Genomic DNA, 27,935 nt, shown 5'->3' with positions numbered 1-27,935 from the left:
ACTGCTATAAGACGATAACGACAGTTCAACGGGATATCAGTTCGTACTAAATCAAGACATACACAATCGCTATGCTTCTCTGAAGGTATTCCAACTCTGTCGCTAATCTAAACACCCGATTGCGCCGCAGCCGCGGCCATATGGGCGTGAGGCTCCAAAGCTATACCATTATGGACACAGAGGTTGCTGTCTTGGGTATATGACTGTCAATCGCCAAGGGTTAGCATATAGTCTGTAAGGCAGCAGGGACACAGGCAGGGAGTCAATAGAAATTGTCAACACAAGTTTGAATTCAGAACAATTTGACACCGTATATCATTGGATTGTTAGTACATAGTCACAACCGATATCTGGTGAGTGGAAGACCGACTGACTGACTTGAGTCTTGAGGTTGAATTCTTGACATCAACGCGTAACAACCCGAATAGATGTTGATGAAGATGTGTTTGAAGTTGGTTCTGTGAATGTATAGCTTCCACAGTTAGGAGAGGACGTGTTGTTATTGTTGCTTAGGAACGCGTCTGTCCGGTTATCATATGACCGTGGTCGTGGTGGTGTTGGTGTTAAGCGGGGCTGGGCATCCTCCAGTGGAACGTTGACTCCTGTTGAGGTGATCCCAAATGGTAAGTCCGCAAGTTGGCTATTCAGTATTCCCTTCCATCGGGTACTTGATGAGTAGATCTTGGAGACCGAATGGGACTTCCAGGTCTCATGATACGAACAGTATCGCCACCGACTCGATGAGAATCCACGCTGGCTCTTCTTCCGGTACTTCTACTTAGTTTAAGACAGCGTGAGGCTTATTCGTGCCCTTGAGTACCCAGATATCGATGTAAATGCGCATGAATACAACCTAGGCAGTGAGCAACTACATTGACCCATCATTTTGACCGGCGCCGACTCGCCCGCCACGAGCATCATTGCAATTTTTGTTTTTCCCCTTTTGCCTACTTACGTTGGGCTGAAATTCTACAATTATCGCCGACCAATACCAACTCATGCAGGCTAATCCCATCATGAATCATGATCCATGAACCAGACTTTTGACTGTAAGGTTGTTGTCGATTCGTCGCATCCCAGGCAACTACAGAACACCATGACGGACCATTTCTGCTTTCCTCTGGGCAAGGGCGTGCTCATCTAGAAGTATGTACTCTTCTATCATTCTGATCTTTCAAGGTAGACAAAGACCTCAACGTTGAAGCCATTCGTCTATCTGGCCAGACATCAGACATTTAACCCGTCCTGCCTGTCGTACGAACCTGTGAAATCAACCTGTGCGTGGACTACAAGGGCGGTGCCCGTAGATGTCGATAACGGGGGTAAGGTTCAAAGCAGTTTGTTATTGCTTCTAGATCAATCACTGTGCCTCTCTGAAGGTATTCCAACCCTGTCGCTAATTCAAACACACCATTGCGCCGCAGCCGGGGCTATATGGGCCTGAGGCTCCAAAGCTATACCAGTATGGACACAGAGCCAGCCCAGTAAGCGATACAAACAATATGAGACATTGAGTTGCAGACAATGCATAACCTAAGGCATGAAGGAAAACGAACAGGGTACATGTTCAAACCAACAGTTCCAGGCGGATTTGGAAGACATCGGACAAACGGTGTGCAACCAAGAACAGCAAGCCCTATAATCAACCCAATATCATCTTGCGACCAGCCCCGGACTTCCACCCATTGTCCTTATGGGTGCCTTTCAAGCCTGTTTCAAGCCTGAGGGCCCCGATACTTGTCAAAGCCCGAACGCAGTATTGACGGGCACCCACCTGGGCAGCGTGGCACCCTGCCGGAAGAGCATCCTAGCACCTGGAAAGCCGGCAATGTGGTTGATGGAAGGAACGAAGGCAACTAAGGCTCCTTCTACACATAGCACCGGAGACAAGTATGTGTCACGTGGGAGCACGTGTACAGCTCAGAAGTGTAGGTAAATCGCGTGACCACGTTGATAAATACTGCCTTCGCCTCCATCCTCTTTCTTCTTCTCCTTCTCTTTCCGGGTACTTACTTAGCCTTGGTGTCTGTGATCAAGAAGACAGGCACCACAGGTGGTCCTCCCACATTGCACATCGCGGGAAGACTATCTGGTCGCGGGCAACCGTCGATAGGCATAATTTTTGGCACTTCCCCATCAGGGGCCCATCTTTTCATCAATCAGCGAGCCAATGGCACGGGATTGGAGAAGAGATTTTCATCGCATATGCCTCTGTGTGACGTGTCTTTGAGCGCGACTTCATCCGGTAGAGATACACAAACAAGTTTGCCCAGCTCGCTCCTTCCATGCATGTAAGTAAGTCGCGTGACATCGTCGATAAATATCACCTTCACCTCCATCCCCTTTCTTCTTCTTCTTCTCTTCTTCTCCTCACCTCATGCGTGGCTTGGTGTCTGTGATCAAGAAGACAGACACCCAGATGGTCCTCTCACATTGCACATCGCGGGAAGACTATCTGGTCGCGGGCAACCGACGATAGGCATAATTTGTGACACTGGCAAGATCTGCTGAAATAACAGAGTCCGATAACTCCGAATCAACAAGATAACAGATAACTAAGCTGAGGAGAGAAGAGAAAGGAAGAAAACAAGAAGTGACGGGTCACGGGAGACAAAAGACAAAAGATTAACTAACTGCACCAACCAACCCCAAGTCACGTGATCTGTCTCTGAGTTCTGGTCCTGACTCGAGACTCCTGTCTCTGTCATATGATCCCATATGATCCATCCCATAACTTTTGGCATTTCCCCCATCAGGGGCCTATCTTTTGGCTTTTCATCAATCCTCGACAGGGTGAAGGATGAAGCAGTCAGCAGACGTCAATGGTATGCCATACAGCCATAATGCCAGGACTTCTCGCACTCGGTGCACCAGGGGATCTCGACAGTCACTACCCCGTCCTTAACGCCGATGTACTTTATTCCCTTATTGCTTCTGGCACCGAATCAAGAGAAGGTCGCGATAATGCTGTGCCGATTGTCCAACTCCACCGTATGGTCACGAATTCGTGATGTGCCAGCGCACTGCCAGGTGCCTCCGTATGCGGCATGTCGGGGATTTTTTATTTTCGCTTGCACTGCAATATGATCACGGAATACAAGCGTAGCACGGTAGCATTAGCAAGGTAGGTCTTCATCATATGTATTCTGAATTAAATGGAAGCAACGAAGTGGTCCCGACTGTTGAGGCCGTCACGCGTGAGGCGTTGCGGTTTTATGCTTTGCTGTGTTATCCTTTCGTCTCTTGGAAACTATTGCTTATTATTTTGGCATCTACCTGGCATTCGGTGTTGGTACACAAATTACTGGCTAGATGTGGGCCACTCGCTTGGCAGGCCATTCTCGCCCAAGCGAACGAGGTCTCTGTCTCCACTGTCAATATATCGTTGTTCCGGCCAACGATGGCGCGATATCCCGTCAATATGGCTCATGCCGGGGCAAAGCGCAGGATGTTAAACGATACTTAGCTATGCAGTGTTTCCTAGCGGAAATTTCTGCTCCCATCAGTCAATATGGCCTCCGAAATCCCTTCACCAGGAGCGAGCACCCCGATCAAGACAGAGGAAAAAAGCCCTCGGGTTCACATTCAGCCTCCTGTCGGCGGCGATGCTGCGCTGCAGTTACTGACTGAAGCCGGTACGGCCGGTGTCCTTGACCCTGAGACATCCAAACGACTTCTGCGCAAGATCGATCTGTACATTCTGCCACTGATCTGCATCGTGTACTTCCTCCAGTACCTGGATAAAATCGCCATCGGCTACGCCAGTGTCACGGGCATGCCCGAGTCAGCGAATCTCGTGGGCAACCAGTTCAACTGGGTATCGAGTGTATTCTTCTTCGGCCAATTGGCCTTTGCATTCCCCACGATGCGCCTCGTGCAAGCATTCCCCCTGGCCAGATACGTCGCCGTCAATGTGACCATCTGGGGCGCCATTTTAGCCTCCATGGCCGCGTGCCGTTCATACTCTTCCCTACTAGCTTGCCGCTTTCTTCTCGGCGCCGCAGAAGCCGCCGTCGTCCCCGCCTGGGTGGTCTTCACCTCGCAGTGGTACCGCAAGGAAGAACAAGCCTTCCGCGTGGGGCTATGGTTCAGCATGTGTGGATGGGCGCAGATGTTTGGCGGGTACGTGGCGTACGGCGTCGCGATTCACGTCGGCGCGGATCCAAACTCGCCACTGCGTGGCTGGCAGGTAATTTTCCTGATCCTCGGCCTATTGACCGTCGTGACTGGAATTCTCTTCTTTTTCATCTTGCCTGATTCCCCCGTCACTGCGGGCTTCTTGACGCAGAAGGAAAAGGCAATGCATGCCGAGCGTCTTCGTGGCAACGGCCAAGGCATCGGCACTAATGTCTTCAAGAAAGCTCAGGTCTACGAAGCCCTCAGAGACCCCCACACCTGGCTGTATGCTTTCTGGGTCTTGGCGGCAAATGTGCCGAACTCCATTGCCACGAGTTTCGGTAACACCCTCGTCACTGGCATGGGCTACTCGAAAACCGATAGTCTCCTCCTCGTCACACCACTCGGTGCCTACGAGGTGGTGGTTTTGGTCGGTCTGACGTATCTGGCTATGAAGACCAAGCACCGGCTCTTCTGGTGTATCGTGGGTCACATACCCGGTATCGTCGGTGCGATTTTGATGGCGACGACCAATAAAGCCCCGGCACTGGTGGGATACTACCTCTCCGGAGGTATTCCTATCGGCTGGACGACGATCCTTGCACTCACTAGTACGAATGTGGCTGGATCAACCAAGAAGATCACGGTCTCCTGCATCCAGACGATTGCCTACACTGTCGGCAACATCATCTCGCCCCAGACCTTCCAAGCCAGAGATGCTCCTGGCTACTTGCCAGCTAAGATCTCGATCGTTATCCTCTATTTCCTTATTACGGTGGACCTGGGCCTTATCTGGTGGGTGGGGGCCCGGGAGAATCGCCGCCGCGATCAGGAGCGGGAGGCGTTAGGTGCTGCGTACACTGTGCCGGAGAACCAGGAGTTCCTTGATCTCACAGATCGGGAGAATCGGGAGTTCCGTTATGCGATTTAACATGATCTCGCTGGGTAGATCTGTGATTGGGCGTGGCCAGTTGAGGGAAGTAGATCAAAAAGCTCAGTGCAAGCTCTCTATTCTCATGGTTTCATTTGATTGGGTACTTATATAGAAAGTCTAGACATACATGTACTGACTACTGCTGAATAGAACTTAGAGTGAAGGCAACACCTTGAACCAATGTACAAAGTTATCGATCACGACAGCAAAACTCCTTTCAAGAAAATCAATCTACAAATTTCCAAGTCCTCTCAACCTCACAATCAACCCCAGTAATATCCCCCCACTGCAAACCCCCCAAACCTGCGGCCTCTCAACAGCATCAACAAAATGCTTCAAAGCCAGCACCATCTGCCCCGCCCATCGCTCCTTACTAACCCTCCCAATCCCAGTAGCCAACGGCGTCAGCAGCACCCTCTCAATCTTCTTTCCCTCTTCAGACGCAGAGCGATTAAACCCCTCAACCCGACACAAAAGACTCCAAACACACTCATAAACAACCTCACGATCCCACTCCACATTGCCCGGCTGCCTCATCGTCGGACACATAGCCACCCACTCACAGCCGTAAACATTTTTTTTTAGTTCTTCGGGGAACTCGACAAGCGTGCACGAGCCGGGCGGTGCGAACCCTCGCCATTTTTCGTAGAAGACCCTCTGTGCGGCGCGGGTTAGGGCGTGGTAGTCGTTGCGTGGGCTGAAGGTTAGGGAGATCGCGTTGTCGAAGGCGCCGTCGAGGCGGGCGTAGGAGTTTGCCGGGGAGACTATTAGGTTGAAGGTTGTGCCTGCGGGGAGGGAGTTTAGGCGTTCGTTTATGGGGGTTATTTTTATTTTGGATGAGTGTTCCGGCCAGAGTTGGGTGATTGTTTGGTTGAAGGTTGTTAGGAAGGTGGCATCCACGCAGAGGAGGAGGATCTCGGGGATGTTGGATGTCATTTTTGGGAATTGGGGGTTGGTGGTGGGAGGATGGGGTGAGGTTGGAGGTGGGTATTTATAGCGTAGCTACGGAGTAAAAAGGACAGATTACTTGTTTTAAAGGCTGGAAGGGACGATATCGATAATTGGATGGTGTAGGACTGTAGGTGGTTGTGTAGGATGAGCTCAAGGCATCAACCATTTACACAGCCCCCCGTATGTGGGGGCTTAAAATGGCTAGGTATGTCATTTTTCGTACCTAGGAGATGGAGCTAGCATGCAATAGAATGCATAGTAGGCGGCTATATTCTCTGTGAAGCTAAACAGTTACACATCGTATCGGATGCTCATGACATGATCGCCAGGCAGAAATGGAGATTCGGACATCAGTTGAACTATGACTTTCCTGTTTGAGAAAAATGCCCTATGTTTCTATGATCCTAGAACCTGGGATCTGATGATAGCTACGATTGACAAGCTTCAAATGTGCATGTAAATTTGTGCAAAATGCTCTACTATATAACTCCATGTACAAAGTGAACTCACTCGTCCAACCCAATATCCCTCTCTTTCCTAAGAGTGACCTCTTCCCCAGATTCAGCCCCTCCAACAGCCTGACTCTCCTGAGTCGACACATACCGAACCAAGCTTTCACACAACCGATCCAGAACCCATTCCGGTTCCGACTGTTTGGCAACCAGGGGGCTATTCTCTCCGATCCAATCCCAATTGACAAGCCCATACTCGTCCTCTATATGGACGTGGCTTTCCTCATTTGCCGCTCCTTGTGAAGCCGATTCCCTCGACCGCGGATCAGTAAACTGAATGAGACGGGTAAACTCGACCCACTCTTCATATGAGTAGTGTTTCCGCTTACTTTCCCGGGCATGTCTCGTGACGCGGCGAATAGCAAAGGCAAGCTGTTGCGCAAGCTCAAGGGACGACGGATCGCGGGCAAGTTCCTCGAGGGTTTGGCGGGGATGGGACTCGGCTAAGCTATCATCGTGATGAGGCTGACCAGATTCCACAGAATCTGAACTGGCATCGGCAGCAGCGCCTTCGAGTGTAAATCCAAGCTCGACCCGCTTTTTGCTCTGGCGAGAAAGTATGAACTGGGGGAGGCCGGGGATCCGTGCCAAGAATGACTTGTAAAGGTGCGATTGAGGGAGGATGAGGTAGTTGGCGACTACTTCGGTGCCGTGCTTGAATCTGGCGACGACTGTGTCACTCATTTGGGAAATTAGCATCGTCATGGTTGGAATGGCGATTAGAGACCATAGTACGAAGAATGGTCGGGATGCGTTGGACTGCGGTGTGAAGTCTCCGTAGCCGATGGTCAGCAGGCAGCAGAAGCAAAAGTAGAGCGATTCGAAGTAGGTCATGGGCTCTAATTGCCAAAACACTACTGCTCCGCAGGACCACACGATTCCGAACGCAATGATGCTGAGGATCAAATTATTCCAGCGACGGAAGCGCATGGTATCATGCTGGATGCGACGCATAGCATCAAACCGGTCTTTTTCTTCACGCATGACAAGAAGTCTGGGTCGACGACGATTTGGGGTAATTGCATCGATGGTGTTGCGAAATGGTCCATGGCGCCTGGCTGATGTGTCTGTTTGGTGAGCGAGAGTAGGAGCACTGATCTCGCCTTCGCTGCTCGGGCGTTTCCCGGATCTGAACTCGTCACGGCTGATTGATCGCTGGAAAGTAGAGTGCCGTTTATGTTCAATGTGTTTCCGAACGACGTTATCGTAGTGAACCTCGCGTGCGAATTTGTGAATGCTCCCCACAATCAGACCGACAATGATGACCCCAATGACTGCATACGGCCAGAGAACGCCGCGGGCAACAGAGCTAGTGGCAGTTATATCACCAAATCCCAATGTGAGGATGGTGACATCGCAGAAGTACAATGCATCCGCGAAAGAGATTCCTATCGCTTGCTGGAAAATGGCAGCGCCGATTAAAAGCCAACATCCCAATGCACTCATCTGTAAGATCAAGGTTCGCTGCTCGTCAGTCAATGAGAAATGCTGCGGGTATTTGCCCAGAAAGTAGCCCAGCATGTTGATCATGAGGATGGAACTCAAGACAAAGTATAAAATTGCTGCAATGACGGCACTCCAGTATGCCTCAGAGTACAAGCGATCTGGGCCTATCGGTGGTGCATAGATATTGGTAGCAAGGGTAACGCCGCATAGCTATAGAGAGCATTAGTTCTGGAGCGTCAGAGACCAGATGAGATACCTACAATACCAGTGGCACTGAACCACAAGATGATAGTCACCGGCAAAGCTATAATATAGCGCACGACCTGGGTGAAGTTGAAGAGAAGAAAGGCATTGCCCACGATCCCGCAGACAAGCGAAATTGCATTCAAAGCAGTGATCCTATTTGCGGCATTAGAGAGTTGTTGTTGCTGATAGATGTTGCTCCATCCATACCAGTGAGGATCCGGATATCCTTCTTGGACGAAAGTTCCAGCAGGACCCTCATTCATCGTGATGATCTTGCTTCGCCATGGCATAACCAGTGCCACAATTGACATGACATTGGCAAGTGGCCCTGTTGCAGCAGCTACCAGGGGAATAGCCGTCGATGCTACCCACCATGACTGTGGTTCATCATCTTCAGGCGGTCTCATGGTAAACTGACTCCGAAACCGTTCCCACACTGATAGCCCATCAGAGTCGTTGTCTTTGGGTGTCTCAACTGTAGTGGATCCATGCTGCATTGTTCTGTTTGCATGACCATGCACGCAGAATAAGCAGCTGGATGTTCGGATATTTCTTGCAAATGCGATGATCGGTGTTCGCAATCTGTTTCTCCGCTGTTTGAGAACTGAGGTTCAGTTGAGGCGTGGAGAACTTCAATGATCATATCCTCATCTGTCGGCGATAGAACCTCTCAACAAGGAAGAAATGCAATATGTTGATAATTGTGCGCTTTTAAAGTGCAAACAATTGAATGCATGTCACGAGCGATGCCAACTTTGCCAAGCTTTAATAAGGATGGACCATCCCCACATCTGCCACATGCGTCATCATTATTTCGGCTGCAAGACTCCGACCCCACTACACACGTTTACACAGTACGTTGCTCCCGAGTCGTGCTATTCTTGGTCGCTGCCATTTTGAAGAATTCAATGACGGATGAGAAGATATTGATTGTGGATATGTCGAGATTTCTGGATAGCAGGCAGTTGTTTGCGCCCCGACGCCGGACGGCACCGGGCACTGGAGTTTTGAAGCACCGACTCTAAGAAGACTCTTATCTTGTTTCTGTTATGTCAGTACTATCAACCAGGAGACGCAAATAGACCTATACAACAAACAAAAGACGAGTTGAGAGTGACTCAGTGCGCCGTTCAAAGATGTCCACAAGTCTGGAAGCTGCAATCTCGTGTACCAAGGTTCTTCATAACCCACATTAATTCTTCCGAATAGCCAAGAAGAGGGTAACCCCTTGGACATAGTATTAGATCTGCTTGTGAGATCAACCATAAGTGAGTCTACCTCCGAGTTTAGTATATGCTATAATGCTACAAGCCTACAACTAATCGCGGCTTATGCAAAGATATGGATCTGACAAGACAAATAAGGTTGCATGAGCACATGGCTTTACCCAAAAGAAAACGGGCGGAGATCCACCTCATGTTATCGGGTTTGTTCCCACCTCCAAAGCCAGTCGCCTTCTGCGCACATACGCTCTACCTCGTAATTGTCTTAGTCTAAGCTATCCGGACTCTTAGACCCTTTTCTCGGCTCGCCTTTGAGTCAATATCTCACACAAGCTCGGTATCATTCCAGAAATCCAACCAAACAGAAGATCAAGCATCCTCCATCTATCAGGCACATTTTCTCCTCTTGATCACTACCTCAAAACCAATAACACCAGACACTTTAATTCCCAGGCCAACTATCTATACTTCCAACCCATCGCACGTACAAAAACCATACAACAAATCCTAACACCCTCAGATACACAGTAAAGCCAGAAATCAAATATTCAACCCCTCATTATCCCCCACCCCTGCCCTGCCCCTCAATCATGATTGGCTCCTCGGGTATGTATCTCGAACGTGCATATCTCCGTACTGCATGAGAAAATTCCACAGGTCCAAGCCAATAGCAAGCACCGCTCCCCGGCATCGTTACATGCCGCAAATCAAAATCATCGCAGGGGCCTACACTTATATTGAAAAATGTGACATCAGCCCCCCGTCATTACGGAGACAGTACCTGCTTTGAGGCTTGCAGGCAAACGGTCAAACCGGCCGATCTAACATGATCAGCCACTGAGCCAACGTCGAGCTGAGGGGGTTCAAGTAATTGTTATGCTGGTAGCAGGGGTTCGTTCTATGCATGTTCAACTTACTGTAGGTCGAAGATTATAACTACTAGGCGGGGTAATTGATCCACTTTTGTACTGGGCAGTGTATCGATGACTTGCCGCTGAGGGGAGGGGTAGCTATCACATCACATCACTTACCCATCTAGCATAGGGTGTGACCGTTACCTTTGTGGTTTACGTGGAAATAATATCTGATACAGGTGAGTACACGAGTAACTCTGGAGAGGACAAAGTATAACGAGTGTGGTTTGGTTCTATCGGATGTTGGGGGTCGTCTTTCTATGTACAACCCGATTTCTCCTCCGACCCAACATCGACATGAAAAAAGCAAACAGAGTGCGTGAATGACAAAGGAAATAAGCAAAAGTTTCGAAATCAATAAAACGTATATGAGACGCAAGATGGTATCATCGAAGCAGAGTGACACGGGACTTCCAGACAGAAGCGGATCTGCCAGAAACGAAATTAAATGAAGACGCCAGAAATGAATAGGACGCCGTCCTTGAGAGAAAAGCAAAAAAGCGAAGGCGCCGAGACTCAACAAAAAATTCAAACTGTCGTCCACCCTTGGACAAGCATCTATGAATCGAAAAGCCAGATCAACACGCTCCAAATGCGAAGTGTCAAATGCTCCAGTAAGAAAAGCAGTAGGAAATGTCTCTCTCTCTCTCTCTCTTTGGGGTATCGCTCCTTCGGCAGTCGGTATAAAAAGAATAATAAAATGAAATCAAGTATGAACATCCTATGCAGCCGTCGGGCGACGCAGGATATCTTCGCAGTTGGCGTCAAAGCGCATGTTCCAGAGACGGATACTGTTCATGAGCTTCTCGGTACTTTCAAGCTCACGGTCGCGACCGAAAATCGATTCGACAAATTCGATACCGGCATTGCGACCCATCGATACAGGTCCCTTGCCACCTTCTCGCTTGGCGGCCTTCCACATGTAAAGTTCGCAGTTCTTGAGGAGCTTCTTGAATCGGGACCAGAGACGCTCGCCACTTTCCAGGAAATCCTCGACGACTTCCTGCGCCTCCACGCGCTGAATGCGAGGGAGACATTCGTCGGCCCGCTTTACTTTGCCCGCCAGCTTAATCAACAATAGCCACAAGTCGCCCGCGACGTCGGCCATGGGCGTTGAGGCCCCGTGATGAAAGACGGTCCAGTCGTAGATCCACTTGCCGAGGGAGTTGGCGTCGAATACACTGCCGAGGAGGATGATGGGTGCCTCCGTGGGGTCCCAGTTCTTGATCGAGTAACCTGCGGGAATCCCTGCGCGCTCGGCGTCATCTTCGGTGGCGATGGGTGGCGGTTTGGCTGTGGCAGGAGGGGGTTTGGGTTTGTTGGGAGTGCGAGTTGAAGTCGACTGACGTCTGGAGCGGGAGCGTCTGGCCGCGTCGATGTCCTCGGAGTTAGGAGCCTGGGTGAAGTAAAAGTGAGAATCAGCTGGCTGTGGTTTGCGGTAAAAGGTCGAGGTGGTGCGACGATGCTGGCCGGAGCCTTCTCGAGCGGGCTTCGAAACCGGGGGACGGCCTGGGCGACTGGGACGGGGCTCGCGGGTGGTGGTGCGCGGGACATCGAATGCTTCGTCGACCACATCCACGAAGATGGGTCGGGTCTGCGGCTTCGACGGCTGGTATCCATAGCCGAGGCCATCCCCCGTAGGATGACCGGTCGTGGAATGGTATCGGTGGTGTTTGGGCTTTCCCGCAAAAGAAGCACTTACATGATCGTGCTTTCGCGATGGAATGCCATAGTCTGGGGTTGCTTCGTAGAAGCCGTGGGGGTAGCCCGAGTAGCATGGCGTTTCTTTGGTAGCCGTGTAACTGGCCTTGCGGTTGTGTCGTCGCGAGGTGCCCCGAGGTGAGGTGTAGGAGTTGGCGAACTGAGAGGCGTAGTAGGCGTATTGAGGTGAGGTAGGAGGCGATTGTGTGTAGTCGTAGGTTGACCACCCGTGTGGTGGACTGGAGTAATGGTACATTATCGCACGAGCATATGGAGCACCAGGCGATCAGATGTAAATGGAAGCGCAAGCCGAGAAATGCAAAAACGGTCCAGAAGCAGTTTTAATGAAATCAAGGGAAAAAAAAGAACACCAAGTATATTGTACAGGATATCGTGCACCCAAACAGAGATCGACGCCGACTTTAGGAACTGCAGGTCAGATAGGTTTTTTTTTTGTTTTGATAGGACCGTCACCGTGGTACGGTTTCCGATCGAAGAGAAGAGGGTTGAAACTGAATGTGCTGAGAGAGCATTTGAACGTTCTTCGGTCAATCCGAGGAATAGAGAGAGTCCGTTGAGGGGATCCCGTGGAGAATCCAGTACTCCTGTTGATAAAGGAGCTTTTGAGGAAAGAAAGAGCAGAGAGTTCTCCGCTCCAAAAGATGTAATGGCTTTGGTTTCAGTGGAGAGAGGTGGAGAGGGAAAAAATTCAACCCAAGGATGAAAGGGAAAAGGAAAGGAAAAGACGGATCCCAAGTCAGCGCCAGTGATATTGGCACAGGCCAATCAGTGTGTCCGCTAGTCACCAGCGCGTGTGAGTTGGCTTTGTGGGTTGTGGCGTTTGGATACGTCCTTACATGTATTGAATTTCTTGAAACTCAAGGTAATCTATTCATTGTGTCTTGAAAGAGTTATTTTATTTGAGATATTATTATTTCCGCCATAGGGAGAATACTCCGCTGGTTTTATAGCTGGTTCTCGAGGTCAGACTCATTATGACTCAACCACCAGTGGCAAGCACTATCGAGTGACCATTCTGGTTGTAACCAGTACTTTCTCCATCGCTCGCTAATCCGTTCTATCCCAAGACCAGCGACTCTCTCCTACCCCTCAGACTAGTCCCGATGGAGACTCTTTACCCCCGAACTCCAACTACAACCTAACCCGCTTGGCTGACTGCCCCTCAGGTATATCGGGCAGCAGTTAACTGGATTTTCTTCGATATCTTTGACTTTGACTCTGCAAGATACAAGGCAACTAATAAGCGGGCTGTTTTGGCTTTTCCTGAACTGACTCACTCCAAAAGGAAGACAAGAAAACAGGCCTGATGTCGCCACTAAGACGTAGTTTAATTTGCAAGAATCTCACTGGCTGCCTTACAGATGTCGGCCGATGGAGCAAAAATAGGTAACCCCTCTATTAGCTGGCGTGTCGCAGTTGGGTTGGATGAGCCCAAGGCCATGTGCTCGACTTCCAGAACCAGGGCTTTTTCCATGCCTTGTACGATCCATCTGCATGAACGCTATCGTTAGTTGCAGCACCACAGGTAATACTGTTGGGGTAATCCTCATATGAACTAAAACATTAATCTATCATACTATCACATAAGGATGAATATACTGCTTGCATGTCGAAGTTATCTACACAGTAGTAGTATAAGCTCCATGTATGCAATGCTCGATGAAACAACCTTAAAGTCGGTTCCATGGTTTGGTCCGACGGCATCCCAGATTTGACGACGGCTCATCCCGTCTCGTCCAGTGGTTCAGACTCCACTTAAACCCCAGAATTTCGGACAATATCAAGTTATCAACTGTAAAAAACACGTACACGTTGCCATGGCAAAAGAAACAGCTAACGAGCTCCATCAGAGTCCTTTCTTACACACACATCCACTTCGCACTGCCATGTTGGGCAACATCACGGGCCATGCATAGGCTTTACCGCCGAGTCGCTGGGCAGCAATCGCTATTTTGGGTAAGAAGACAGAGACTTTACAGACCGCAACTTGATCCGGACTAAGAATCAATGTTCTCCTAAAGGGACAAGAAACCTTCAGCCTAGTTGCAAAAATAGTAAAAGTATTATCAAGTATGAAATCGAGGGCCTCCTTGGCGGCTGTGTACAAGACGTTGGGATCGAAGCCACATAATGGTGAGGCAGTGTTCACGAACCATACGCAAGATTCAGTCATATTTGAATCGCTAGCTGTCGTCGACTTTTAGCATTGGACGCTTCTAGTTTATTTGTTTTGACGTGGGGCACCGAACAATAGGCGACTCGCTGTCATTGCGATCGCAGTCGGGTTCAAGCCCTAATCTTCCTTGTTGGGACTGGTCTGGCACCGGCTAGCGCTACGATATGTACAGTGTGCGTCATCACCGGCAGTGTCTCTTGATTAAGCTATGCCAATATTGCATACGATGATTGCATTAAGAATGTATGACTTTTCATCCATATCCCATGAAAAACATGTCGCTGTATAATGTAAAGTTGTAAACAACTTGGACAAGTCTGCCCAGCCACAATACCACAAAATACAACAGAGCTTTTATTCCGTATGTTCACGCACTGAATAAAGGGGTGAAAGAAGGAATTCCCAGCTGGTCCTTGCTGCCCACACAAAAGAATCCCAAATCCACCCCTGATTCAAGGGCCTTGTTTTTCTTGAATGAGTCAACCCTTCGAGAAAGCCCCCTTGTCTCAGCCAACCAAACAGAGGTCAAAAGCACCTTCCTGCACCGCTGATCATCTAGAGTTGCACATGGTTTAATTTTCGTTCGTTTCTTTTTTTTTTGCTTTTTCCCAGAAAGAAAAAAAAATTAGCCCTCCCGCCTAACATGTCCCTAATCGTGTTCTGCAAGCTAGATCTCACATGCAGGTAACTAAACAGAATTTAACAGATTGTAAAACTGTGAGATGTATCTTCCCAAATCAAAACCCAGACATCACATACACATTCTCCTCGACCCTCACAATGCTACATTCGCCTCCTTCGCCTGAAAGCTGACCCCAGCTGAACAAAGGAATTGATGTGGATATGCCCGGGTAATATTAATCTGCCTAGCGCGCACCAAAACTCGCCTAACAGCGGACCCCAGGATGGAACTTCTGGAACAAGGTTCTAGCTCTAAGACCCAGAGCCGGGACTTCCCATCAAGGCCCTGCACGGGGCCAACGGGCATATTTCCCTCGGCTGTAGGAACATAAACCTTGAATGCCCGCACGGGCACACACACACACACACACACACACGCAGAGGCTTCCTTTCTACGGATACACCGTACCCCGGAGCGAAACTATTGGCTCTGTTTAATTTATATCCCGTGCTTCTTGTGCGACTCGGCTTAGCATGACTCACCGTCATTGTGCAGAGGATCATCACATCTCCATACGGAAAATATAGTGCAACGGAGTCGCCGTTTGACGGGCTCAGCTTCCTTGCGCGTATGGGATGTTGCCTAGATGTTGTGGGTACTTGTATTCCGGACGGATACACCGTACCGCATGACAGATCGATTGTAAGCGGGTTTCAAAGTGGGTCTGTACTTGGGTAATTTTGGGTTTGATATTGAGACTGCCAAGACTTGCGAATGAGAACAATAATGAAGACGGCTTCTTTGTACACAGTACTCCGTACTCCGTAGCATCGCATACATAAAGGTAGACCTCCAGCAGCGACCTTCCTTAATATGGAGTATGGTTCCCCTGAAATTCCATTAAACAGTCTTTGAATAGATATTGGAAGAAAAAGGCTTGTACAATAAGATAGATCATAGCTGTATCACATCCTGCCCCCTTGCACGAGCGGGCCGCGGGAGAGTCAACAAACTTTGCTTTGGATCTGGGTGGATGATTCCTTATTAGCATTTTAGATTAGGCCTGCCGCCTGGAAGAATACTAGCGGTCGGGAAGAACGAGGCAAATTAGAACTTGGCATACACTATTGATTAGGGCTGTTACGGAGTCATTGGTGCTTCCGTCCTAAGTGCGTGCTGATCATGTAGGGCTTGGATGGCTGCCCTTGCCCTGTGCCCTATGTGACTAGCGGTGCTTGGTACTTTTGTTTCGCCGTTGAGGGAATAGCGCCTCCGTTGAGGGACGTAGAGAATCGAGATAGGGAAAGGTCTTTGGTTGGGCTAGACGTGTTTTATCTATCTTCGAGTGGCTTACGATAGATAACCCCTATTATTGGGCCTTGAAAGAAACGGCTGTAACTTCCAAGGTCGGGACAAAGAGGACTTCCATCTTGTAGATAACAGGCCTGATGTTGGACCCAGTGGTCTGGTTCGTTAAGAAGATAAGGATAATCAAGGATGTTTTGGGTTTCAACGGTCGTCATAAGATTGGGAGGTTGTAATCTATGTACTTGTGCGTGTAAAGCGCCAATAATCCGAAAAAATAAGAGTCGATATGTAGACAGCATCAGCCGAAGGCAATAAATACTGTTACACATATAATGGTATCACATTGCTAAAACCCAACATACGAGTCGCTGATCCTTCGAACCAAAAGAAGAAATAAGTCCATCCCACCAGAGTGCTGAAAGCTGACCCGCCAACATAGAGAGTAGCTAGACATTATAAAAGATAGAGAGTAACCCCCTATGCAACCATGTACTCTCCGTCGCCCCGCTTGGCCTGCATCACACGGGACCACCGGAAGGCCTGCGATGCTGGCGCCCTGCCGCTAGCCAGCGGAGGCGGGGGACCGAGCTCGCTAGGATATACTGGGAATGAAGATTCGTCGGAGTGATCGGCCCAGATCCGTTCGAGGAGCTTCAGACAGGAAAGGTTGTTGATGAAGCCCGAGTCCTTGGAAATATCCTTGCAGCGCTTCCGTATGATGGCGCGGTGATCCTTTTGGACGCACTCCGAACCGACAATGAACAGTGGCCACAGCAGATACACATCGGATTGCACGGTGATGATGCAGTGCATGGCGAGCTGGACGAGGTGCTGGATCCGGCCATGGCGCGATGGTAGGGTCGGCTCCGCGAGACGTTCGCAGTAGAGTAGGGCAGCATGACGGAAGCACTCCGAGATCTGGTAGACGTCCTGGAGATTCTCAGGTGCGACTTGATATCCTGAGGTAACGGTCGGTGGCGTAACATAGGTGGTAGAGTTCCAGGTCATTGTGGATGCAGACAACGGAGGTGAGGGGAAAGGAGCTCCAGCAGTCGTAGCAGGTGGGTCGAATCGCCAGGACTCGAGTCGCTGCCTGAGCGAATACCACTCTGTCCAAAATGCTGGGGAGGAAGGCCGACGGGATGAGTCGCTGCTTTGGGGTGGTGTGGGAAGAGTGAATCCGTTGTCCGGTGCGTAGCCCATTCCTGGGTTTACCGTTTCCCATCCGGGGAACAGCATATTAGGAGGGAGAGAGGTGGTAGAGACGGCAGCGTCACTTGGGCGTGCTAGATTAGGCTCTTGGTCCTGACTGAGGAGATTTAAACGTCCCAACTGGGAGATCAGCTTGAATAGACGGCCATCACAGCCAGCCAGGTTCTCTAAGCCCCATTCTCCGTCTGTTTTCGAGCTGATCTCCAAACATGTTCCGCGAAGTTGCACATCACGGTCATTGGTAGTTGCCGTCAACGTATCAAACCACGAGAACATGCGAATGAACCATTTAAGATCATCCGATATGACTCGGGAATGGCGCATTCGAATTGCAAGAAGTCTCGTTACTCCAGCAAACTGGGACCGGAAACTCGCAACACCAGTATCGCAGCCATGGAAAAGACAGAGTATCAACAATGTCGCCAGGACGGAGTCTGACAACCTGCGACGAGGGTCGGCCAGATCGGCATTCAAGGCCTTGACGGCCATCCCGCGGTGATGGTTTTCTTCTCTCTGATATCCTTCCACCATTGAGATGCCATATCGATCTTGGAAATCTTCATCAGTCAGGGCGCGATGAGCCATCGATGACATGCGTGCTGGTAAGGTTCTTTCTGTCGAGAGGTGATTGTGTTCTCGTCTCTGGCGAAGATTACTCGTCGCTAATGTTGCAATTGCCTCCTGCAATGCCTCACTCTCCATAGCTAGACGGATGACGTGAGTTCGGAATGGATTCGTGGGGGTATCGAAAGCGACAATCATCGGAGCAATGACTTCGGCATAATAGCTGATGAGATAACGGATACGCGGGGTCCGGCCCACCGATCGGGCTAGAAGTAATTGGGAAAGAGACGGGGAGTGAGCGGCGTTCCAGTACATCGTATGATTGGGATCATGTTGAACCTCCTCCTCATCCGTCTCTTGTGACGTTGGGGGAGTAGCACCTTGACCTGAGAATGAGGCTATTGCCGGCCAGACCGGAGAACCGAAACTAGCTGTGGGACTTAGGATAGGAGCATATGATTGAGGCGTTTCTGGAACCATGGCCTGGTCATTTGAAATCAACGGCCGACTTGGTAACGGCAGCCCTGTAGCAGCACACGTCGTCGACCAAGATTGTGGATCCGGCATATCCATTACCCAAGCCATATTGGAAGATATATCGACAGCATCTGGCATGGGCGGACTGCCTTCCTGTTTCACGTTCGGAGTTGTCGCGTTGAATGATGCAGTTGTTGGGCCAGTGCCCGGAGGTCCGGGGGCTGAAGCATAGGCGGGAGCTCGGGACGAAGAGGGACTGCTGCTATCTGCCTTCGGTGGTGATTTCGTAGTGGCCGTGGATTGTACCTCCGATTCCATCACCGGGAGCTTCTGCCCCCGGAGTTTCCCTCGACTTGCAACACCCACGCCCCATGTCAACGTCGTTTTGTATCCGGAACATTCGCGGCCGAGGTCGAGGCACTGAGAGCAATAGGGTCGGCGTCGGTCACATCGTGCTCCTCGTTTTGCGCAGGCGAAACAATCGTCGGGGGCCCCGCTGACCACGGTCCTTTTGCGGCGTTTTCGGATCGGGACATTCACATCTGTTTTGCGGGATTTTCCCTTAGGCGCGGGGTCCCGCGGGAGACGATCTGCGGTATTGGAGGTCATCTTCGACGGGCGTGGCCGATGCCCGCACGGGGGTCCATCCGTTAAGACTGAGGTTGTCGATTGACGAAATGGACTCTCACGGGGGGGGCAGTACTTTTGAGTTCGGATTTATAATCGGGGGGGCGGATTATCGAATCTCGATCGGATCCGAATTGGGGGATCTTTGAGGATCTTTGGGGAAGAAGATATTTAAATAGAAAAGTTTCAAAAGACTCCTGAGTTCTGCAGAGACCGAAAAAGAGGGAATGATAAACGAGGGAAAAGCCGTATTTGGGGGGAAGTGGGTGGATATGGGATCTTCCCAGTGGAGGCTGATCCGCGCTTGAGTCGTTTAATCGACAAGAACTGAGCGATGGGGCGCATCCTTCCAACAGGCAATGAGTGGTCCCACTGTGGTGATCATGAAATCATTGAACTATTGGTTGAGTCTCACAGTCTCACATGCGATCTGGTTCGACTTTTTTCCATTGCCTTGCTGACATTAGTACATATCGGCCTCGGCACTGGCAAAGCGGGTTACATGGGTGAATGGCTAGATCTCGAGTCACTTCAAGTACTCCGTAACAGACATATATAAGACTGAATGACTCCGACATACAATGAGAGTCTAGAGAGATTATGATGTTCAAGGAGAAGTATCGTACGGGGTACATCGTTCCGATCAACCTTGAATCCGAACCGCCAAGCCTCTGGGCTAATCTTCTTTCCGCCCAACCCGCAGACTTTCTGGACGATGCGCCACAACCTGCAAACCCCCTGCCCGGCATCAATACACTTGGGATTGGGCAATATCCGGATACAATTAACCGTTGATTTCCTTGACTTCTGGAGGGAATAGTTGATCGGCGTGGCCGTGCGCCCGCTCACTGAAACCCCCTGGATCCAAGCGCAAGTTGCCGACACAACCATTATGGGTGCCTTCCGACCAGGGAAAGCGAGATCGCTCGTGCTGGCGACGCTCACCTTGATCTTGGTATGCACTGTCTACTTTTACTGGTCGCCAACCACCGCATCCTCCACCGTCTCCTTAGTACCCAACACAGCATTCGAAGTGCCTCTCACTGAGCGCCAGAAGGATTTCTGGAAAGTCCTTCGACCTATCATCGAGCGCCATAACCCGAATGTCCCCGCTCCGGAAAAACGAGGAGATATCGAAGCTCAACACTTTGACCCCACGAAGGATATGCCGAGGCCCGACCTGACGGGGATGAGCGATGAAGATGTACGCAAGATGGAAGAAGCGCATGCGGCTTTCATCGAGGATGTCAAAACTTCGGAGAAGACACTGAAGCCAATTCATACCAAAGGGAAACGGGGATTGGTATCAACGGCCGGTTCCACATATCTCCCTGTCTTTGTCTCATCGCTGCGGATGCTACGCCGTGCGGGGTCAACGCTGCCTGTTGAACTATACATGAAGGACGCTACCGAACATGAGAAACAGGTCTGCAAGGATGTACTTCCCAAACTTGATGCGCAATGCTTGCTGCTGTCAGATGTGGTGGGTAAGAATATCATCGAGCACTATCAGCTCAAGATCTTCGCGGTACTTTTCTCCTCGTTTGAGGAGATTGTCTGGATGGATGCCGACTGCTTCCCTCTCGGGAAGCCGGAGGATTTGCTGGACTCGGAACCATTCAAATCCAACGGGTTAGTCACATGGCCCGACTTTTGGGCGTCCTCCGCATCTCCGTTGTACTACAGAATTTCACGCCAAGAGGCTCCTTCTATGGCTGCCAGACAGTCATCAGAAACCGGTGCATTTTTGGTCTCTAAGAAGACGCACTCGCTGGCTCTCTTAGTGGCGGCGTATTATAATTTCTACGGCCCGTCACACTATTTCCGCTTGCTAAGCCAGGGAGGCCCTGGCGAGGGAGACAAGGAAACCTTTATTCATGCTGCCATGGCTGTAGGTGCGCCTTTCTATACCGTCAGTGAGAGGGTGCAAGCCATCGGACATGCAAATGCAGGTGGGCTGTCTGGATCAGCTATGGCACAGTCTGACCCCCGCGAGGACTACGCCTTGATCCAGCAGGATAAATGGCGAGTCAAGGATGAGGCTGTTGCACCAGCGCCTCATATCTTCTTCATTCATGCCAACTATCCCAAGTTCAATCCCGGAGACCGGATCTTCGGCATGGGCTGGGAAACAACCCCTACCTTGAAGGAGGACGGCTCCGATGGACGCGCCTGGACGGCGCCCCCAGAGACCATCCGGCGCTTTGGATATGATGTCGAGAAGGCTTACTGGGAGGAGATCAAATGGGTGAGCTGCAATCTGGAAACGGCGTTCAAGACCTGGGAGAACAAAGTGGGCCTTTGCCAGAGAGTCGAGGAATACTGGAGCCATGTCTTCGCTGAGCCGCATGATGATGACCCCAAGTTTGTTCTGGAGGCCTGATCCCAGGGCTGACTATGGTGCTATTGTACCTTGGCCTGTCCCTTCCCTCCCACCTCCCAACCAAGACTCGGTGATTGGTATCCGAGTCCCCTCCGGCAACATGCCTCCTGTCGAGACTCGAGGCTCGGTTGGTTCGCCCGGGTATCTGCAGCGACCAACTTTGTCTAAAGTTTCCGGTTGCCCTAGTATCCCTCCTATGCGACCAACCCACACTTCCTTGGGCAACTAGCTGCAGCGTCTGTGATGCCTGCTCCTCCGGCTTGTACATACCAAATGTGCAGTAGCTTGGCCCTCCAAATATTCCAAGGGTCTCTTGTATATCGCATAATTGTTCATAAAAAAGCGATCTCAGTTCTATACATCTTAGTATATTCAATGTCTTACAATGGCACAACCTTTTGAACCGGTACTCCCATCGCTTCATCTTCGAGTAGACCGCCAGTAGGTAGGTGTCCTCGCTTCTCGCTTCCGGGCATCACTGAGGCACTTGAGGTGCAGAGCCATGACGCCATTGGTCGTGTGCGGAGAGGAAGTGCTCAAGCTCAATAATTTGAATGTAGCTTTATGCTTAAGATTCGAGCCCTGTCATCCATTGCAAGTCTACTAGGTACGACAGCCTTTTTGATTGACATTTGACAAGCAACACTGTCTACAATCCGGATTCTACACCATCCAGAACTTATCTTCGAAGTAGGTATTCATTCAGTGGCCCGTCTATCAAAACGTTGACCAGATATCATTATTTATCGTACATCATGTTTCAACAACAGCCCCAATCAGAATATTCGTGGAGTATTCAGTAACGTCATAAACACAAATTTAGTGCTTAATTCCCTTCTCACGCAGACGCTGCTCATCCTCAGCCTGGAGCTCGGCATCAACCTGCGCACCCCTGGAAGGAGTGTTGCCGTGTACACGAGCCTGTAGAGATGATCGTTAGCAATTGCACGTTTTCAATTCGCGCGTAAAGCAGATGGAACTCACAGGCTTGGTAGGATCTTGCTTGCTCAATTCAGCCTCTGGGTTGGACTCGTTGTTGTGGTGGTGGCTAGGATCAGACTTCTTCTCCTGAGAAGCCAGCTTGTTGGCAATGGAGCGGCCATCCTTGGAGTCGAGGTTCTTGTGGCTGTGAGGCATGCCCTCGGCGTAGCGGGCACGCTCTTCGAGGTCGGAGACAGGGACGTTACGCTGGTCACCGGCCTCATAGAGGGAGCGGGTACCGACACTGGAGTTGCCTGACATTTTGTGTGGATGAGAGAGGATTGATTTGAGGTTTTGAGGAGAGTAAAGAGAGCTTGGTAGATAGTGATTGAGTAGAAGAGTGAAGGTTGTGTTAATTGATTCTGCTTATTTCGTTCTCAGCTTCAGTCTTATACTTGGGTCTGGATTGTGATGTCATGCTGGAGTCACTGAGATCATAGTGGGGTCGTAGCCCAGTTTCGCAGGCAATGACAGAATTGATCCTTGCTGGAGTCTGATGGGAGCTGCTCTGGGTCATTCTTTGAGCTTCTTGTGTACTTTGCACAAGATAATGGTGTAAGCAAGGCAGTATTGCCCGGCGATCTGTGACATCGTGAGCTACATGTCGTGGCTTGGCTTCCCGCAGTGACTCCACTCTTATAGTTGGTCACGTACTAGTTGGAGGCAACATGTATGAACTTATATGTTCTTACCTTTATGGTTGTATCTGTTAATATCTTTTCTGGGGATGAGTTATATCTGTGCTTGTTTGATTGCGATCTAACTATCGAGTCCGCTATCGGCATAGATCATACACAGTATGTCGTAGCCTTCCTGACGTAGGAAGCTCTGAACTAGTATTCCTACCAAGCTCACAGTGTCGACCTAATGATGTTCTCAATGATAGCTCTCATTCAATTCCCGAATCAAACTCTTCAAATGAGCTCAAAAAGATCGTAGACTTCTATAGTATCTACTGCGTACTATCCTCGAGAATACCTTTGACCGTGCAGCGACCCACTCCGGCCTCGGAGAGCACTGCGATTGGAATTTCGAGAAAATCACTTTGTACTGCGTACACCGCATATTCATTATACTTCGTATGCCTAATGTTCTAATGTTCTCCCGAATACCAATCCGAGCCAGCTTAAAGCTAAAGAACACAATCTATTCAATCCCTGTCCAAGCCTACCAGCCGCCAAGAACCATGAGTTTCACCACCGCGGAAGTCCAACCCCGCTACCACCAACTCTTCACCGAGCTAGAGAACCGCTTCAAAACCACCAGCTTAGGCAACGACAAATGGTACATTCTAGCAATCAGCACCCTAGTCGCCAGCCCCGACCCTGAGCGCGCCGACCAGCTCTACCTCTACCTCACCAAGCAAGCAAACTATGCAACCTCACCAGCCCGCCAAGCCCTGATCCGGCGACTGCGCGAGGCCCTCGTCAAAGCCGTGCCTATCGTCGGAGTCTGCAAGCCCATCGAGGCCATCCTGGCAATCAGCGAGGTCGAGCGCGACGAGGATAAGGATTACACCTTTACCCGCGAGAACTGGCAATGCGACCAGGCCAACCACGAGCGCGGCACTGGGTGGTTGCAGAAGCTGTATGCGCGCAACACGACCGACACGCTGGATCTGTTCAGTGCTCATAAGGATTTCTCCTGGCTTTCTAAGGAGATCACTTATGGCTTGTTTTTGTCAGATCGGCAGGTTTTGGATGATCTTGATACGCAGCTCGTTGTGCTGCCGGGTATTATGAGTCAGAATTTGCCAAAGGAGACTCATTGGCATATTCGGGGCACGAGGCGTATTGGTGTTCCTAAGGAGGAGGTGCAGGTTATTTGGGATTGTGTGCAGCTTGTGGCGAGGTTCTTTGATGTTAAGCTTCATAAGGTGCCGACTGTTGATGCGGTGGAGTACGATGTATAAATCTAGGCAGTTTAACCTAAGATTTTACGGTCTTTATTATAGCTGTCAGATCAATTCAGATGTGTAGGTAGACTGGACAGCGTCCGATCCATGCTCTCCAGAACCTGTTGCCCGTCCATGTACTACTATGTGATAAATACGCCACCAATAATTCAGCAATGACGGCGTCTTTTCTTTCTCAACATCAAGTTACACCCATATATCAGATTAACTCTGTCTATTCGCTTTCACTAAAGCGCCAAGCCCAGTTTCCTGCACGCTCAATGTCATCGCTTGCCTACTCGAAGATGTCGCGATTCAAACATTTGCTCCTCAGACTGCTGCGTACTTGGAAGAAAATACCAGAACCCCCCGCTATACTTTGTTTGGATTGAGGCGTCTTACAAAACATCTACCAACATCTCTCAGTACTCGATCAAGTTTGTCTATCCCTCAGCTGTAAAGGGCTCTTCTGTCTATTCGGGACAATAGTAAAGCACAAAGAACTTGAGTTTCCACGCCTCTTACGGATCAGGAATCCAATACTTTGCGTGAACAGTCGGGGTGTGCTACGGAATCAACTCCTTCTTCGACTCGAAAATCGCCGTTGGGCTTACTGTGGCAAATGTTTGAAGCTCCATCCACGGAAGGAATTTTCAAGACATTCATTGAGGGAATCAGCTCTCGAGAGATCGTGCACACACTACGCTGGCATAGCTGATCTACGCCCTTGTATCTCTTTGACAATCCGAGATCGAGACAAGCTTGTTAAGATCCTCAAATTGCCCGCGAAGCTAGAAAAGACCAATTATGGCTTATTTGAGTATGGAGTTCTCGACACAGGAAAGCCTAGTCTGAGTCACAGCTGTGATTTCAAATATGACAATTGGCCTAGCTATGATATGCGGGTCATTCTGGTGTTATCTCTCACAGAAACTGACCAATTGTGTGTACTAGCTCAGTATACCATGAGCCTTCACGTTCCCAAAGATCATATTTATGCTGAACCAAGTTTTGCTTGCCCCCATCTGGGACTTTCAAGTTACATCCCCTCAGCCTCGAAAACCCCTCCTGGATACAAGAAACCAGTCCTTTCAAAACCTGACATCGATCTCTTGTCTCTTGTCCCAGAGAAGAAATTCCTAGGAAGATGTGATAGGTGCCAAACGCTGATTACAAAACATGAGTTGCCTTCGAATCAGATTGGGTTCTGGGTGATTCGAAATCTGGGAAGGTGTGGATGGCCTACAAGCCGTCTTTGGTTTAGCCAATGTCGTTTAACAGGAGCGGCTTTCTGGGCAAACGATATATACTGGTGAGTTTAATTAATAATTTGTGGGGAAAAAAAGAAGACATATAACTAACATTATACTGCGGGTTGCAGTCGCGGAGCTTGTCAAGAATGAGAACAGAGCTCCGCGTTCAGTGGAAAGCTTATTGCCTGGAACACAAAAAGAAGGTGGCTTCAAAGACAACGCGAAGCCTGGAGATACTTTGATGAAGAAATAATGACAGTTCCTGTTGTCTCCTGCATCTACACATTTGTTAAATGTCTTAATCATCTGTTTGCCTGAGGATGAACTCTGCCCATCGTTGCTCAATCTAAGGTAGCCTAACGAATGTGTTAGTTATACTATCGACTCTACTACCCAATATATTAGCTACTGGTTGTGTTATTGTTTGTGTGCGTGCACGAGAAGAGTAGAAACAGAAGACATGAGCAGAAAGTACTTCATCTACGGGGAAAGCCATCGCGAAGGCAGGTGCATTCATCGTAAAGGAAGGTACAATAGGGAGGAAAGAACGTATGAATTTCCTACAGGCACTCGCAGGCAGGAACTTCAAACCTAATTTGAATTAGATCTTACATCTGAGTGGGTAGAAAACTATTCATTAAAGGAAATATTACAGTTGAGTCCGGTCTACTCCCACAGGAATTGAATGATTGGAGCAGATGGCCCTCTGATCTAGATATCTTGAGATTAATTATGATTATGCTCAAGTGTCCATGGATTGAAGTAGTTGGTTACTACTTGAAAAGCTTTTAGTTATTGACGAACGGGGTAGGAACAGATGTGCTTAGAAGAGTAGCTCCATGAACGATATTAGTTAGCTCTCTAGTTAACTAGGTCACACCTCCCCACTACAATATATATCAACGGGCGATAGGTAGGTACTACGTCGTGTCCAATTTCCGGGCAGTTGTGAGCTTGCAAAACTCGAGACGTTTGAAAGCCCCTGATTTAGATTAACAATAACGGATAACTCCCTATATGTCACAGAGCAATTGGAATTAACTGATCAATAAATAATCACCTTCCAGAAAGAAATACTGCTCAATGACATAGTACGGTGTCCGGCGATAACAGCCGATAAGGAAAAAAGTTCGAAAGCGGCCGAGCGCGGGGGCCATCAACTTTTGAATCTCAAATTCTTTACCCAAACACAACATATAACACCTCAATTAGCCCAATATGGTCAAGCGGAAAGAAGTCGAAGATGTCACCATGGGTGGCACCAAGCCAGACGATGAGTCGTCCGACGAGGTAAGTCTCTCAGAGCTGTACCCCAGACTGTGCACCAATGAATTGCTAACAAGAATGACGGCTACAGGATATGGACATGGTCAACGTCGACTTCGAATGGTTTGACCCGCAGCCTATCGATTTCCACGGCCTGAAGAACCTCCTCCGCCAACTCTTCGACAATGACGCTCAAATCTTCGACATGTCCGCGCTGGCCGATCTGATTCTCTCCCAACCGACGCTGGGATCAACAGTAAAGGTCGACGGACACGAATCGGATCCCTACGCATTCTTGTCAATCGTCAACCTACAGGAACACAAGGTTCGTGAACCCTCTTCCCCTTATTTTATTCATTGTACTGACAATTCTGGCTCCAGGACAAACCCGTTATCAAGGACCTGATCGAATACCTCAAAACCAAAACCTCTTCCAACGAGTCCCTTTCTGCTGCCGCCCAGCTTCTTACGCAAACCCCCATCCCTCCCATTGGTCTCATTCTGACTGAGCGGTTGATCAATATGCCGTCCGAGATTGTCCCTCCTATGTACAACATGCTTCAGGAAGAGATCGCCTGGGCTATCGAGGACAAGGAGCCCTATACCTTCTCGCACTACTTGGTCATTTCTAAAAACTACGAGGAAATTGAGTCGAAGCTCGATCAGGAAGAGTCACGGCCCCAGAAGAAGAAGAAGAAGGGTGGTGATAAGGCTGAGCGTTTCTTCTTCCACCCCGAAGATGAAGTGGTGGAGCGCCATGCGGTGTGCACTGGTTCTTATGAGTACACACACAAGTCCGATGATGGTCACTCAGACTCGAAGCGCGCATTCCAGGAACTGGGTATCCGGACGAAAGGTAGCTTGATCTTGATTGAGGCTGCTAAGTTTGAGCCTATGGTCAAGGCTCTCACGGAATATATGTCGTAATCAGTGTGAAGACTTTGGGTCTAATACATTTCATGTCTAATACGAAACAATTTATGCTCTAGCTCATTGGCTTCTGCTGGTGTTGTTTGCCATCTGTGATACGGGGGTTCATGTTGCATCAACCATGTAGACTTTTTTATAAATGCAGCTAAGCTATGGCATAGGCATATCGTAAATTCAT

The 27,935-nt window shown here is 49.5% G+C and overlaps 9 protein-coding genes across 9 annotated transcripts; 4 read left to right on the top strand and 5 right to left on the bottom strand.

Annotated features, from left to right (window-relative positions):
* Positions 1-3,511: 3,511 nt before the first annotated feature.
* On the top strand, positions 3,512-5,047 carry N7515_009403 (uncharacterized protein; the record flags this gene model as incomplete). The annotated part of the gene is made up of 1 exon (XM_056670147.1): positions 3,512-5,047. The coding sequence occupies one exon, from the start codon at positions 3,512-3,514 to the stop codon at positions 5,045-5,047; it is 1,536 nt and encodes a 511-aa protein (XP_056517946.1).
* Positions 5,048-5,281: 234 nt separating this feature from the next.
* Positions 5,282-5,986, bottom strand: N7515_009402 (uncharacterized protein; the record flags this gene model as incomplete). Its single annotated transcript, XM_056670146.1, has 1 exon — positions 5,282-5,986. One exon carries the CDS (start codon positions 5,984-5,986, stop codon positions 5,282-5,284), a length of 705 nt encoding a protein of 234 aa, XP_056517945.1.
* A 521-nt stretch (positions 5,987-6,507) lies between these two features.
* Positions 6,508-8,702, bottom strand: N7515_009401 (potassium channel family protein; the record flags this gene model as incomplete). The annotated part of the gene is made up of 3 exons (XM_056670145.1): positions 6,508-8,169; positions 8,220-8,358; positions 8,413-8,702. The coding sequence occupies 3 exons, from the start codon at positions 8,700-8,702 to the stop codon at positions 6,508-6,510; spliced, it is 2,091 nt and encodes a 696-aa protein (XP_056517944.1).
* Positions 8,703-11,063: 2,361 nt separating this feature from the next.
* On the bottom strand, positions 11,064-12,299 carry N7515_009400 (uncharacterized protein; the record flags this gene model as incomplete). Its single annotated transcript, XM_056670144.1, has 1 exon — positions 11,064-12,299. One exon carries the CDS (start codon positions 12,297-12,299, stop codon positions 11,064-11,066), a length of 1,236 nt encoding a protein of 411 aa, XP_056517943.1.
* A 4,348-nt stretch (positions 12,300-16,647) lies between these two features.
* N7515_009399 (Zn(II)2Cys6 transcription factor) lies at positions 16,648-19,032 on the bottom strand (the record flags this gene model as incomplete). The annotated part of the gene is made up of 1 exon (XM_056670143.1): positions 16,648-19,032. One exon carries the CDS (start codon positions 19,030-19,032, stop codon positions 16,648-16,650), a length of 2,385 nt encoding a protein of 794 aa, XP_056517942.1.
* Positions 19,033-19,942: 910 nt separating this feature from the next.
* Positions 19,943-21,433, top strand: N7515_009398 (alpha-mannosyltransferase; the record flags this gene model as incomplete). The annotated part of the gene is made up of 1 exon (XM_056670142.1): positions 19,943-21,433. The coding sequence occupies one exon, from the start codon at positions 19,943-19,945 to the stop codon at positions 21,431-21,433; it is 1,491 nt and encodes a 496-aa protein (XP_056517941.1).
* Positions 21,434-22,252: 819 nt separating this feature from the next.
* On the bottom strand, positions 22,253-22,675 carry N7515_009397 (uncharacterized protein; the record flags this gene model as incomplete). Its single annotated transcript, XM_056670141.1, has 2 exons — positions 22,253-22,354; positions 22,418-22,675. The coding sequence occupies 2 exons, from the start codon at positions 22,673-22,675 to the stop codon at positions 22,253-22,255; spliced, it is 360 nt and encodes a 119-aa protein (XP_056517940.1).
* A 925-nt stretch (positions 22,676-23,600) lies between these two features.
* Positions 23,601-24,326, top strand: N7515_009396 (uncharacterized protein; the record flags this gene model as incomplete). The annotated part of the gene is made up of 1 exon (XM_056670140.1): positions 23,601-24,326. The coding sequence occupies one exon, from the start codon at positions 23,601-23,603 to the stop codon at positions 24,324-24,326; it is 726 nt and encodes a 241-aa protein (XP_056517939.1).
* Positions 24,327-26,779: 2,453 nt separating this feature from the next.
* On the top strand, positions 26,780-27,754 carry N7515_009395 (protein-transporting protein BCP1; the record flags this gene model as incomplete). The annotated part of the gene is made up of 3 exons (XM_056670139.1): positions 26,780-26,851; positions 26,919-27,152; positions 27,209-27,754. 3 exons carry the CDS (start codon positions 26,780-26,782, stop codon positions 27,752-27,754), a joined length of 852 nt encoding a protein of 283 aa, XP_056517938.1.
* Between the last annotated feature and the right edge of the window lie 181 nt (positions 27,755-27,935).

The sequence above is a fragment of the Penicillium bovifimosum genome (assembly GCF_028826915.1).
Source record: "Penicillium bovifimosum strain IBT 22155 chromosome Unknown utg000007l_segment0_segment0, whole genome shotgun sequence".
NCBI classification, from domain to species: Eukaryota; Fungi; Ascomycota; class Eurotiomycetes; order Eurotiales; family Aspergillaceae; genus Penicillium; species Penicillium bovifimosum.
Note: the sequence above shows the minus strand (reverse complement) of the source record. Positions and strands in the feature narration are given on the sequence as shown.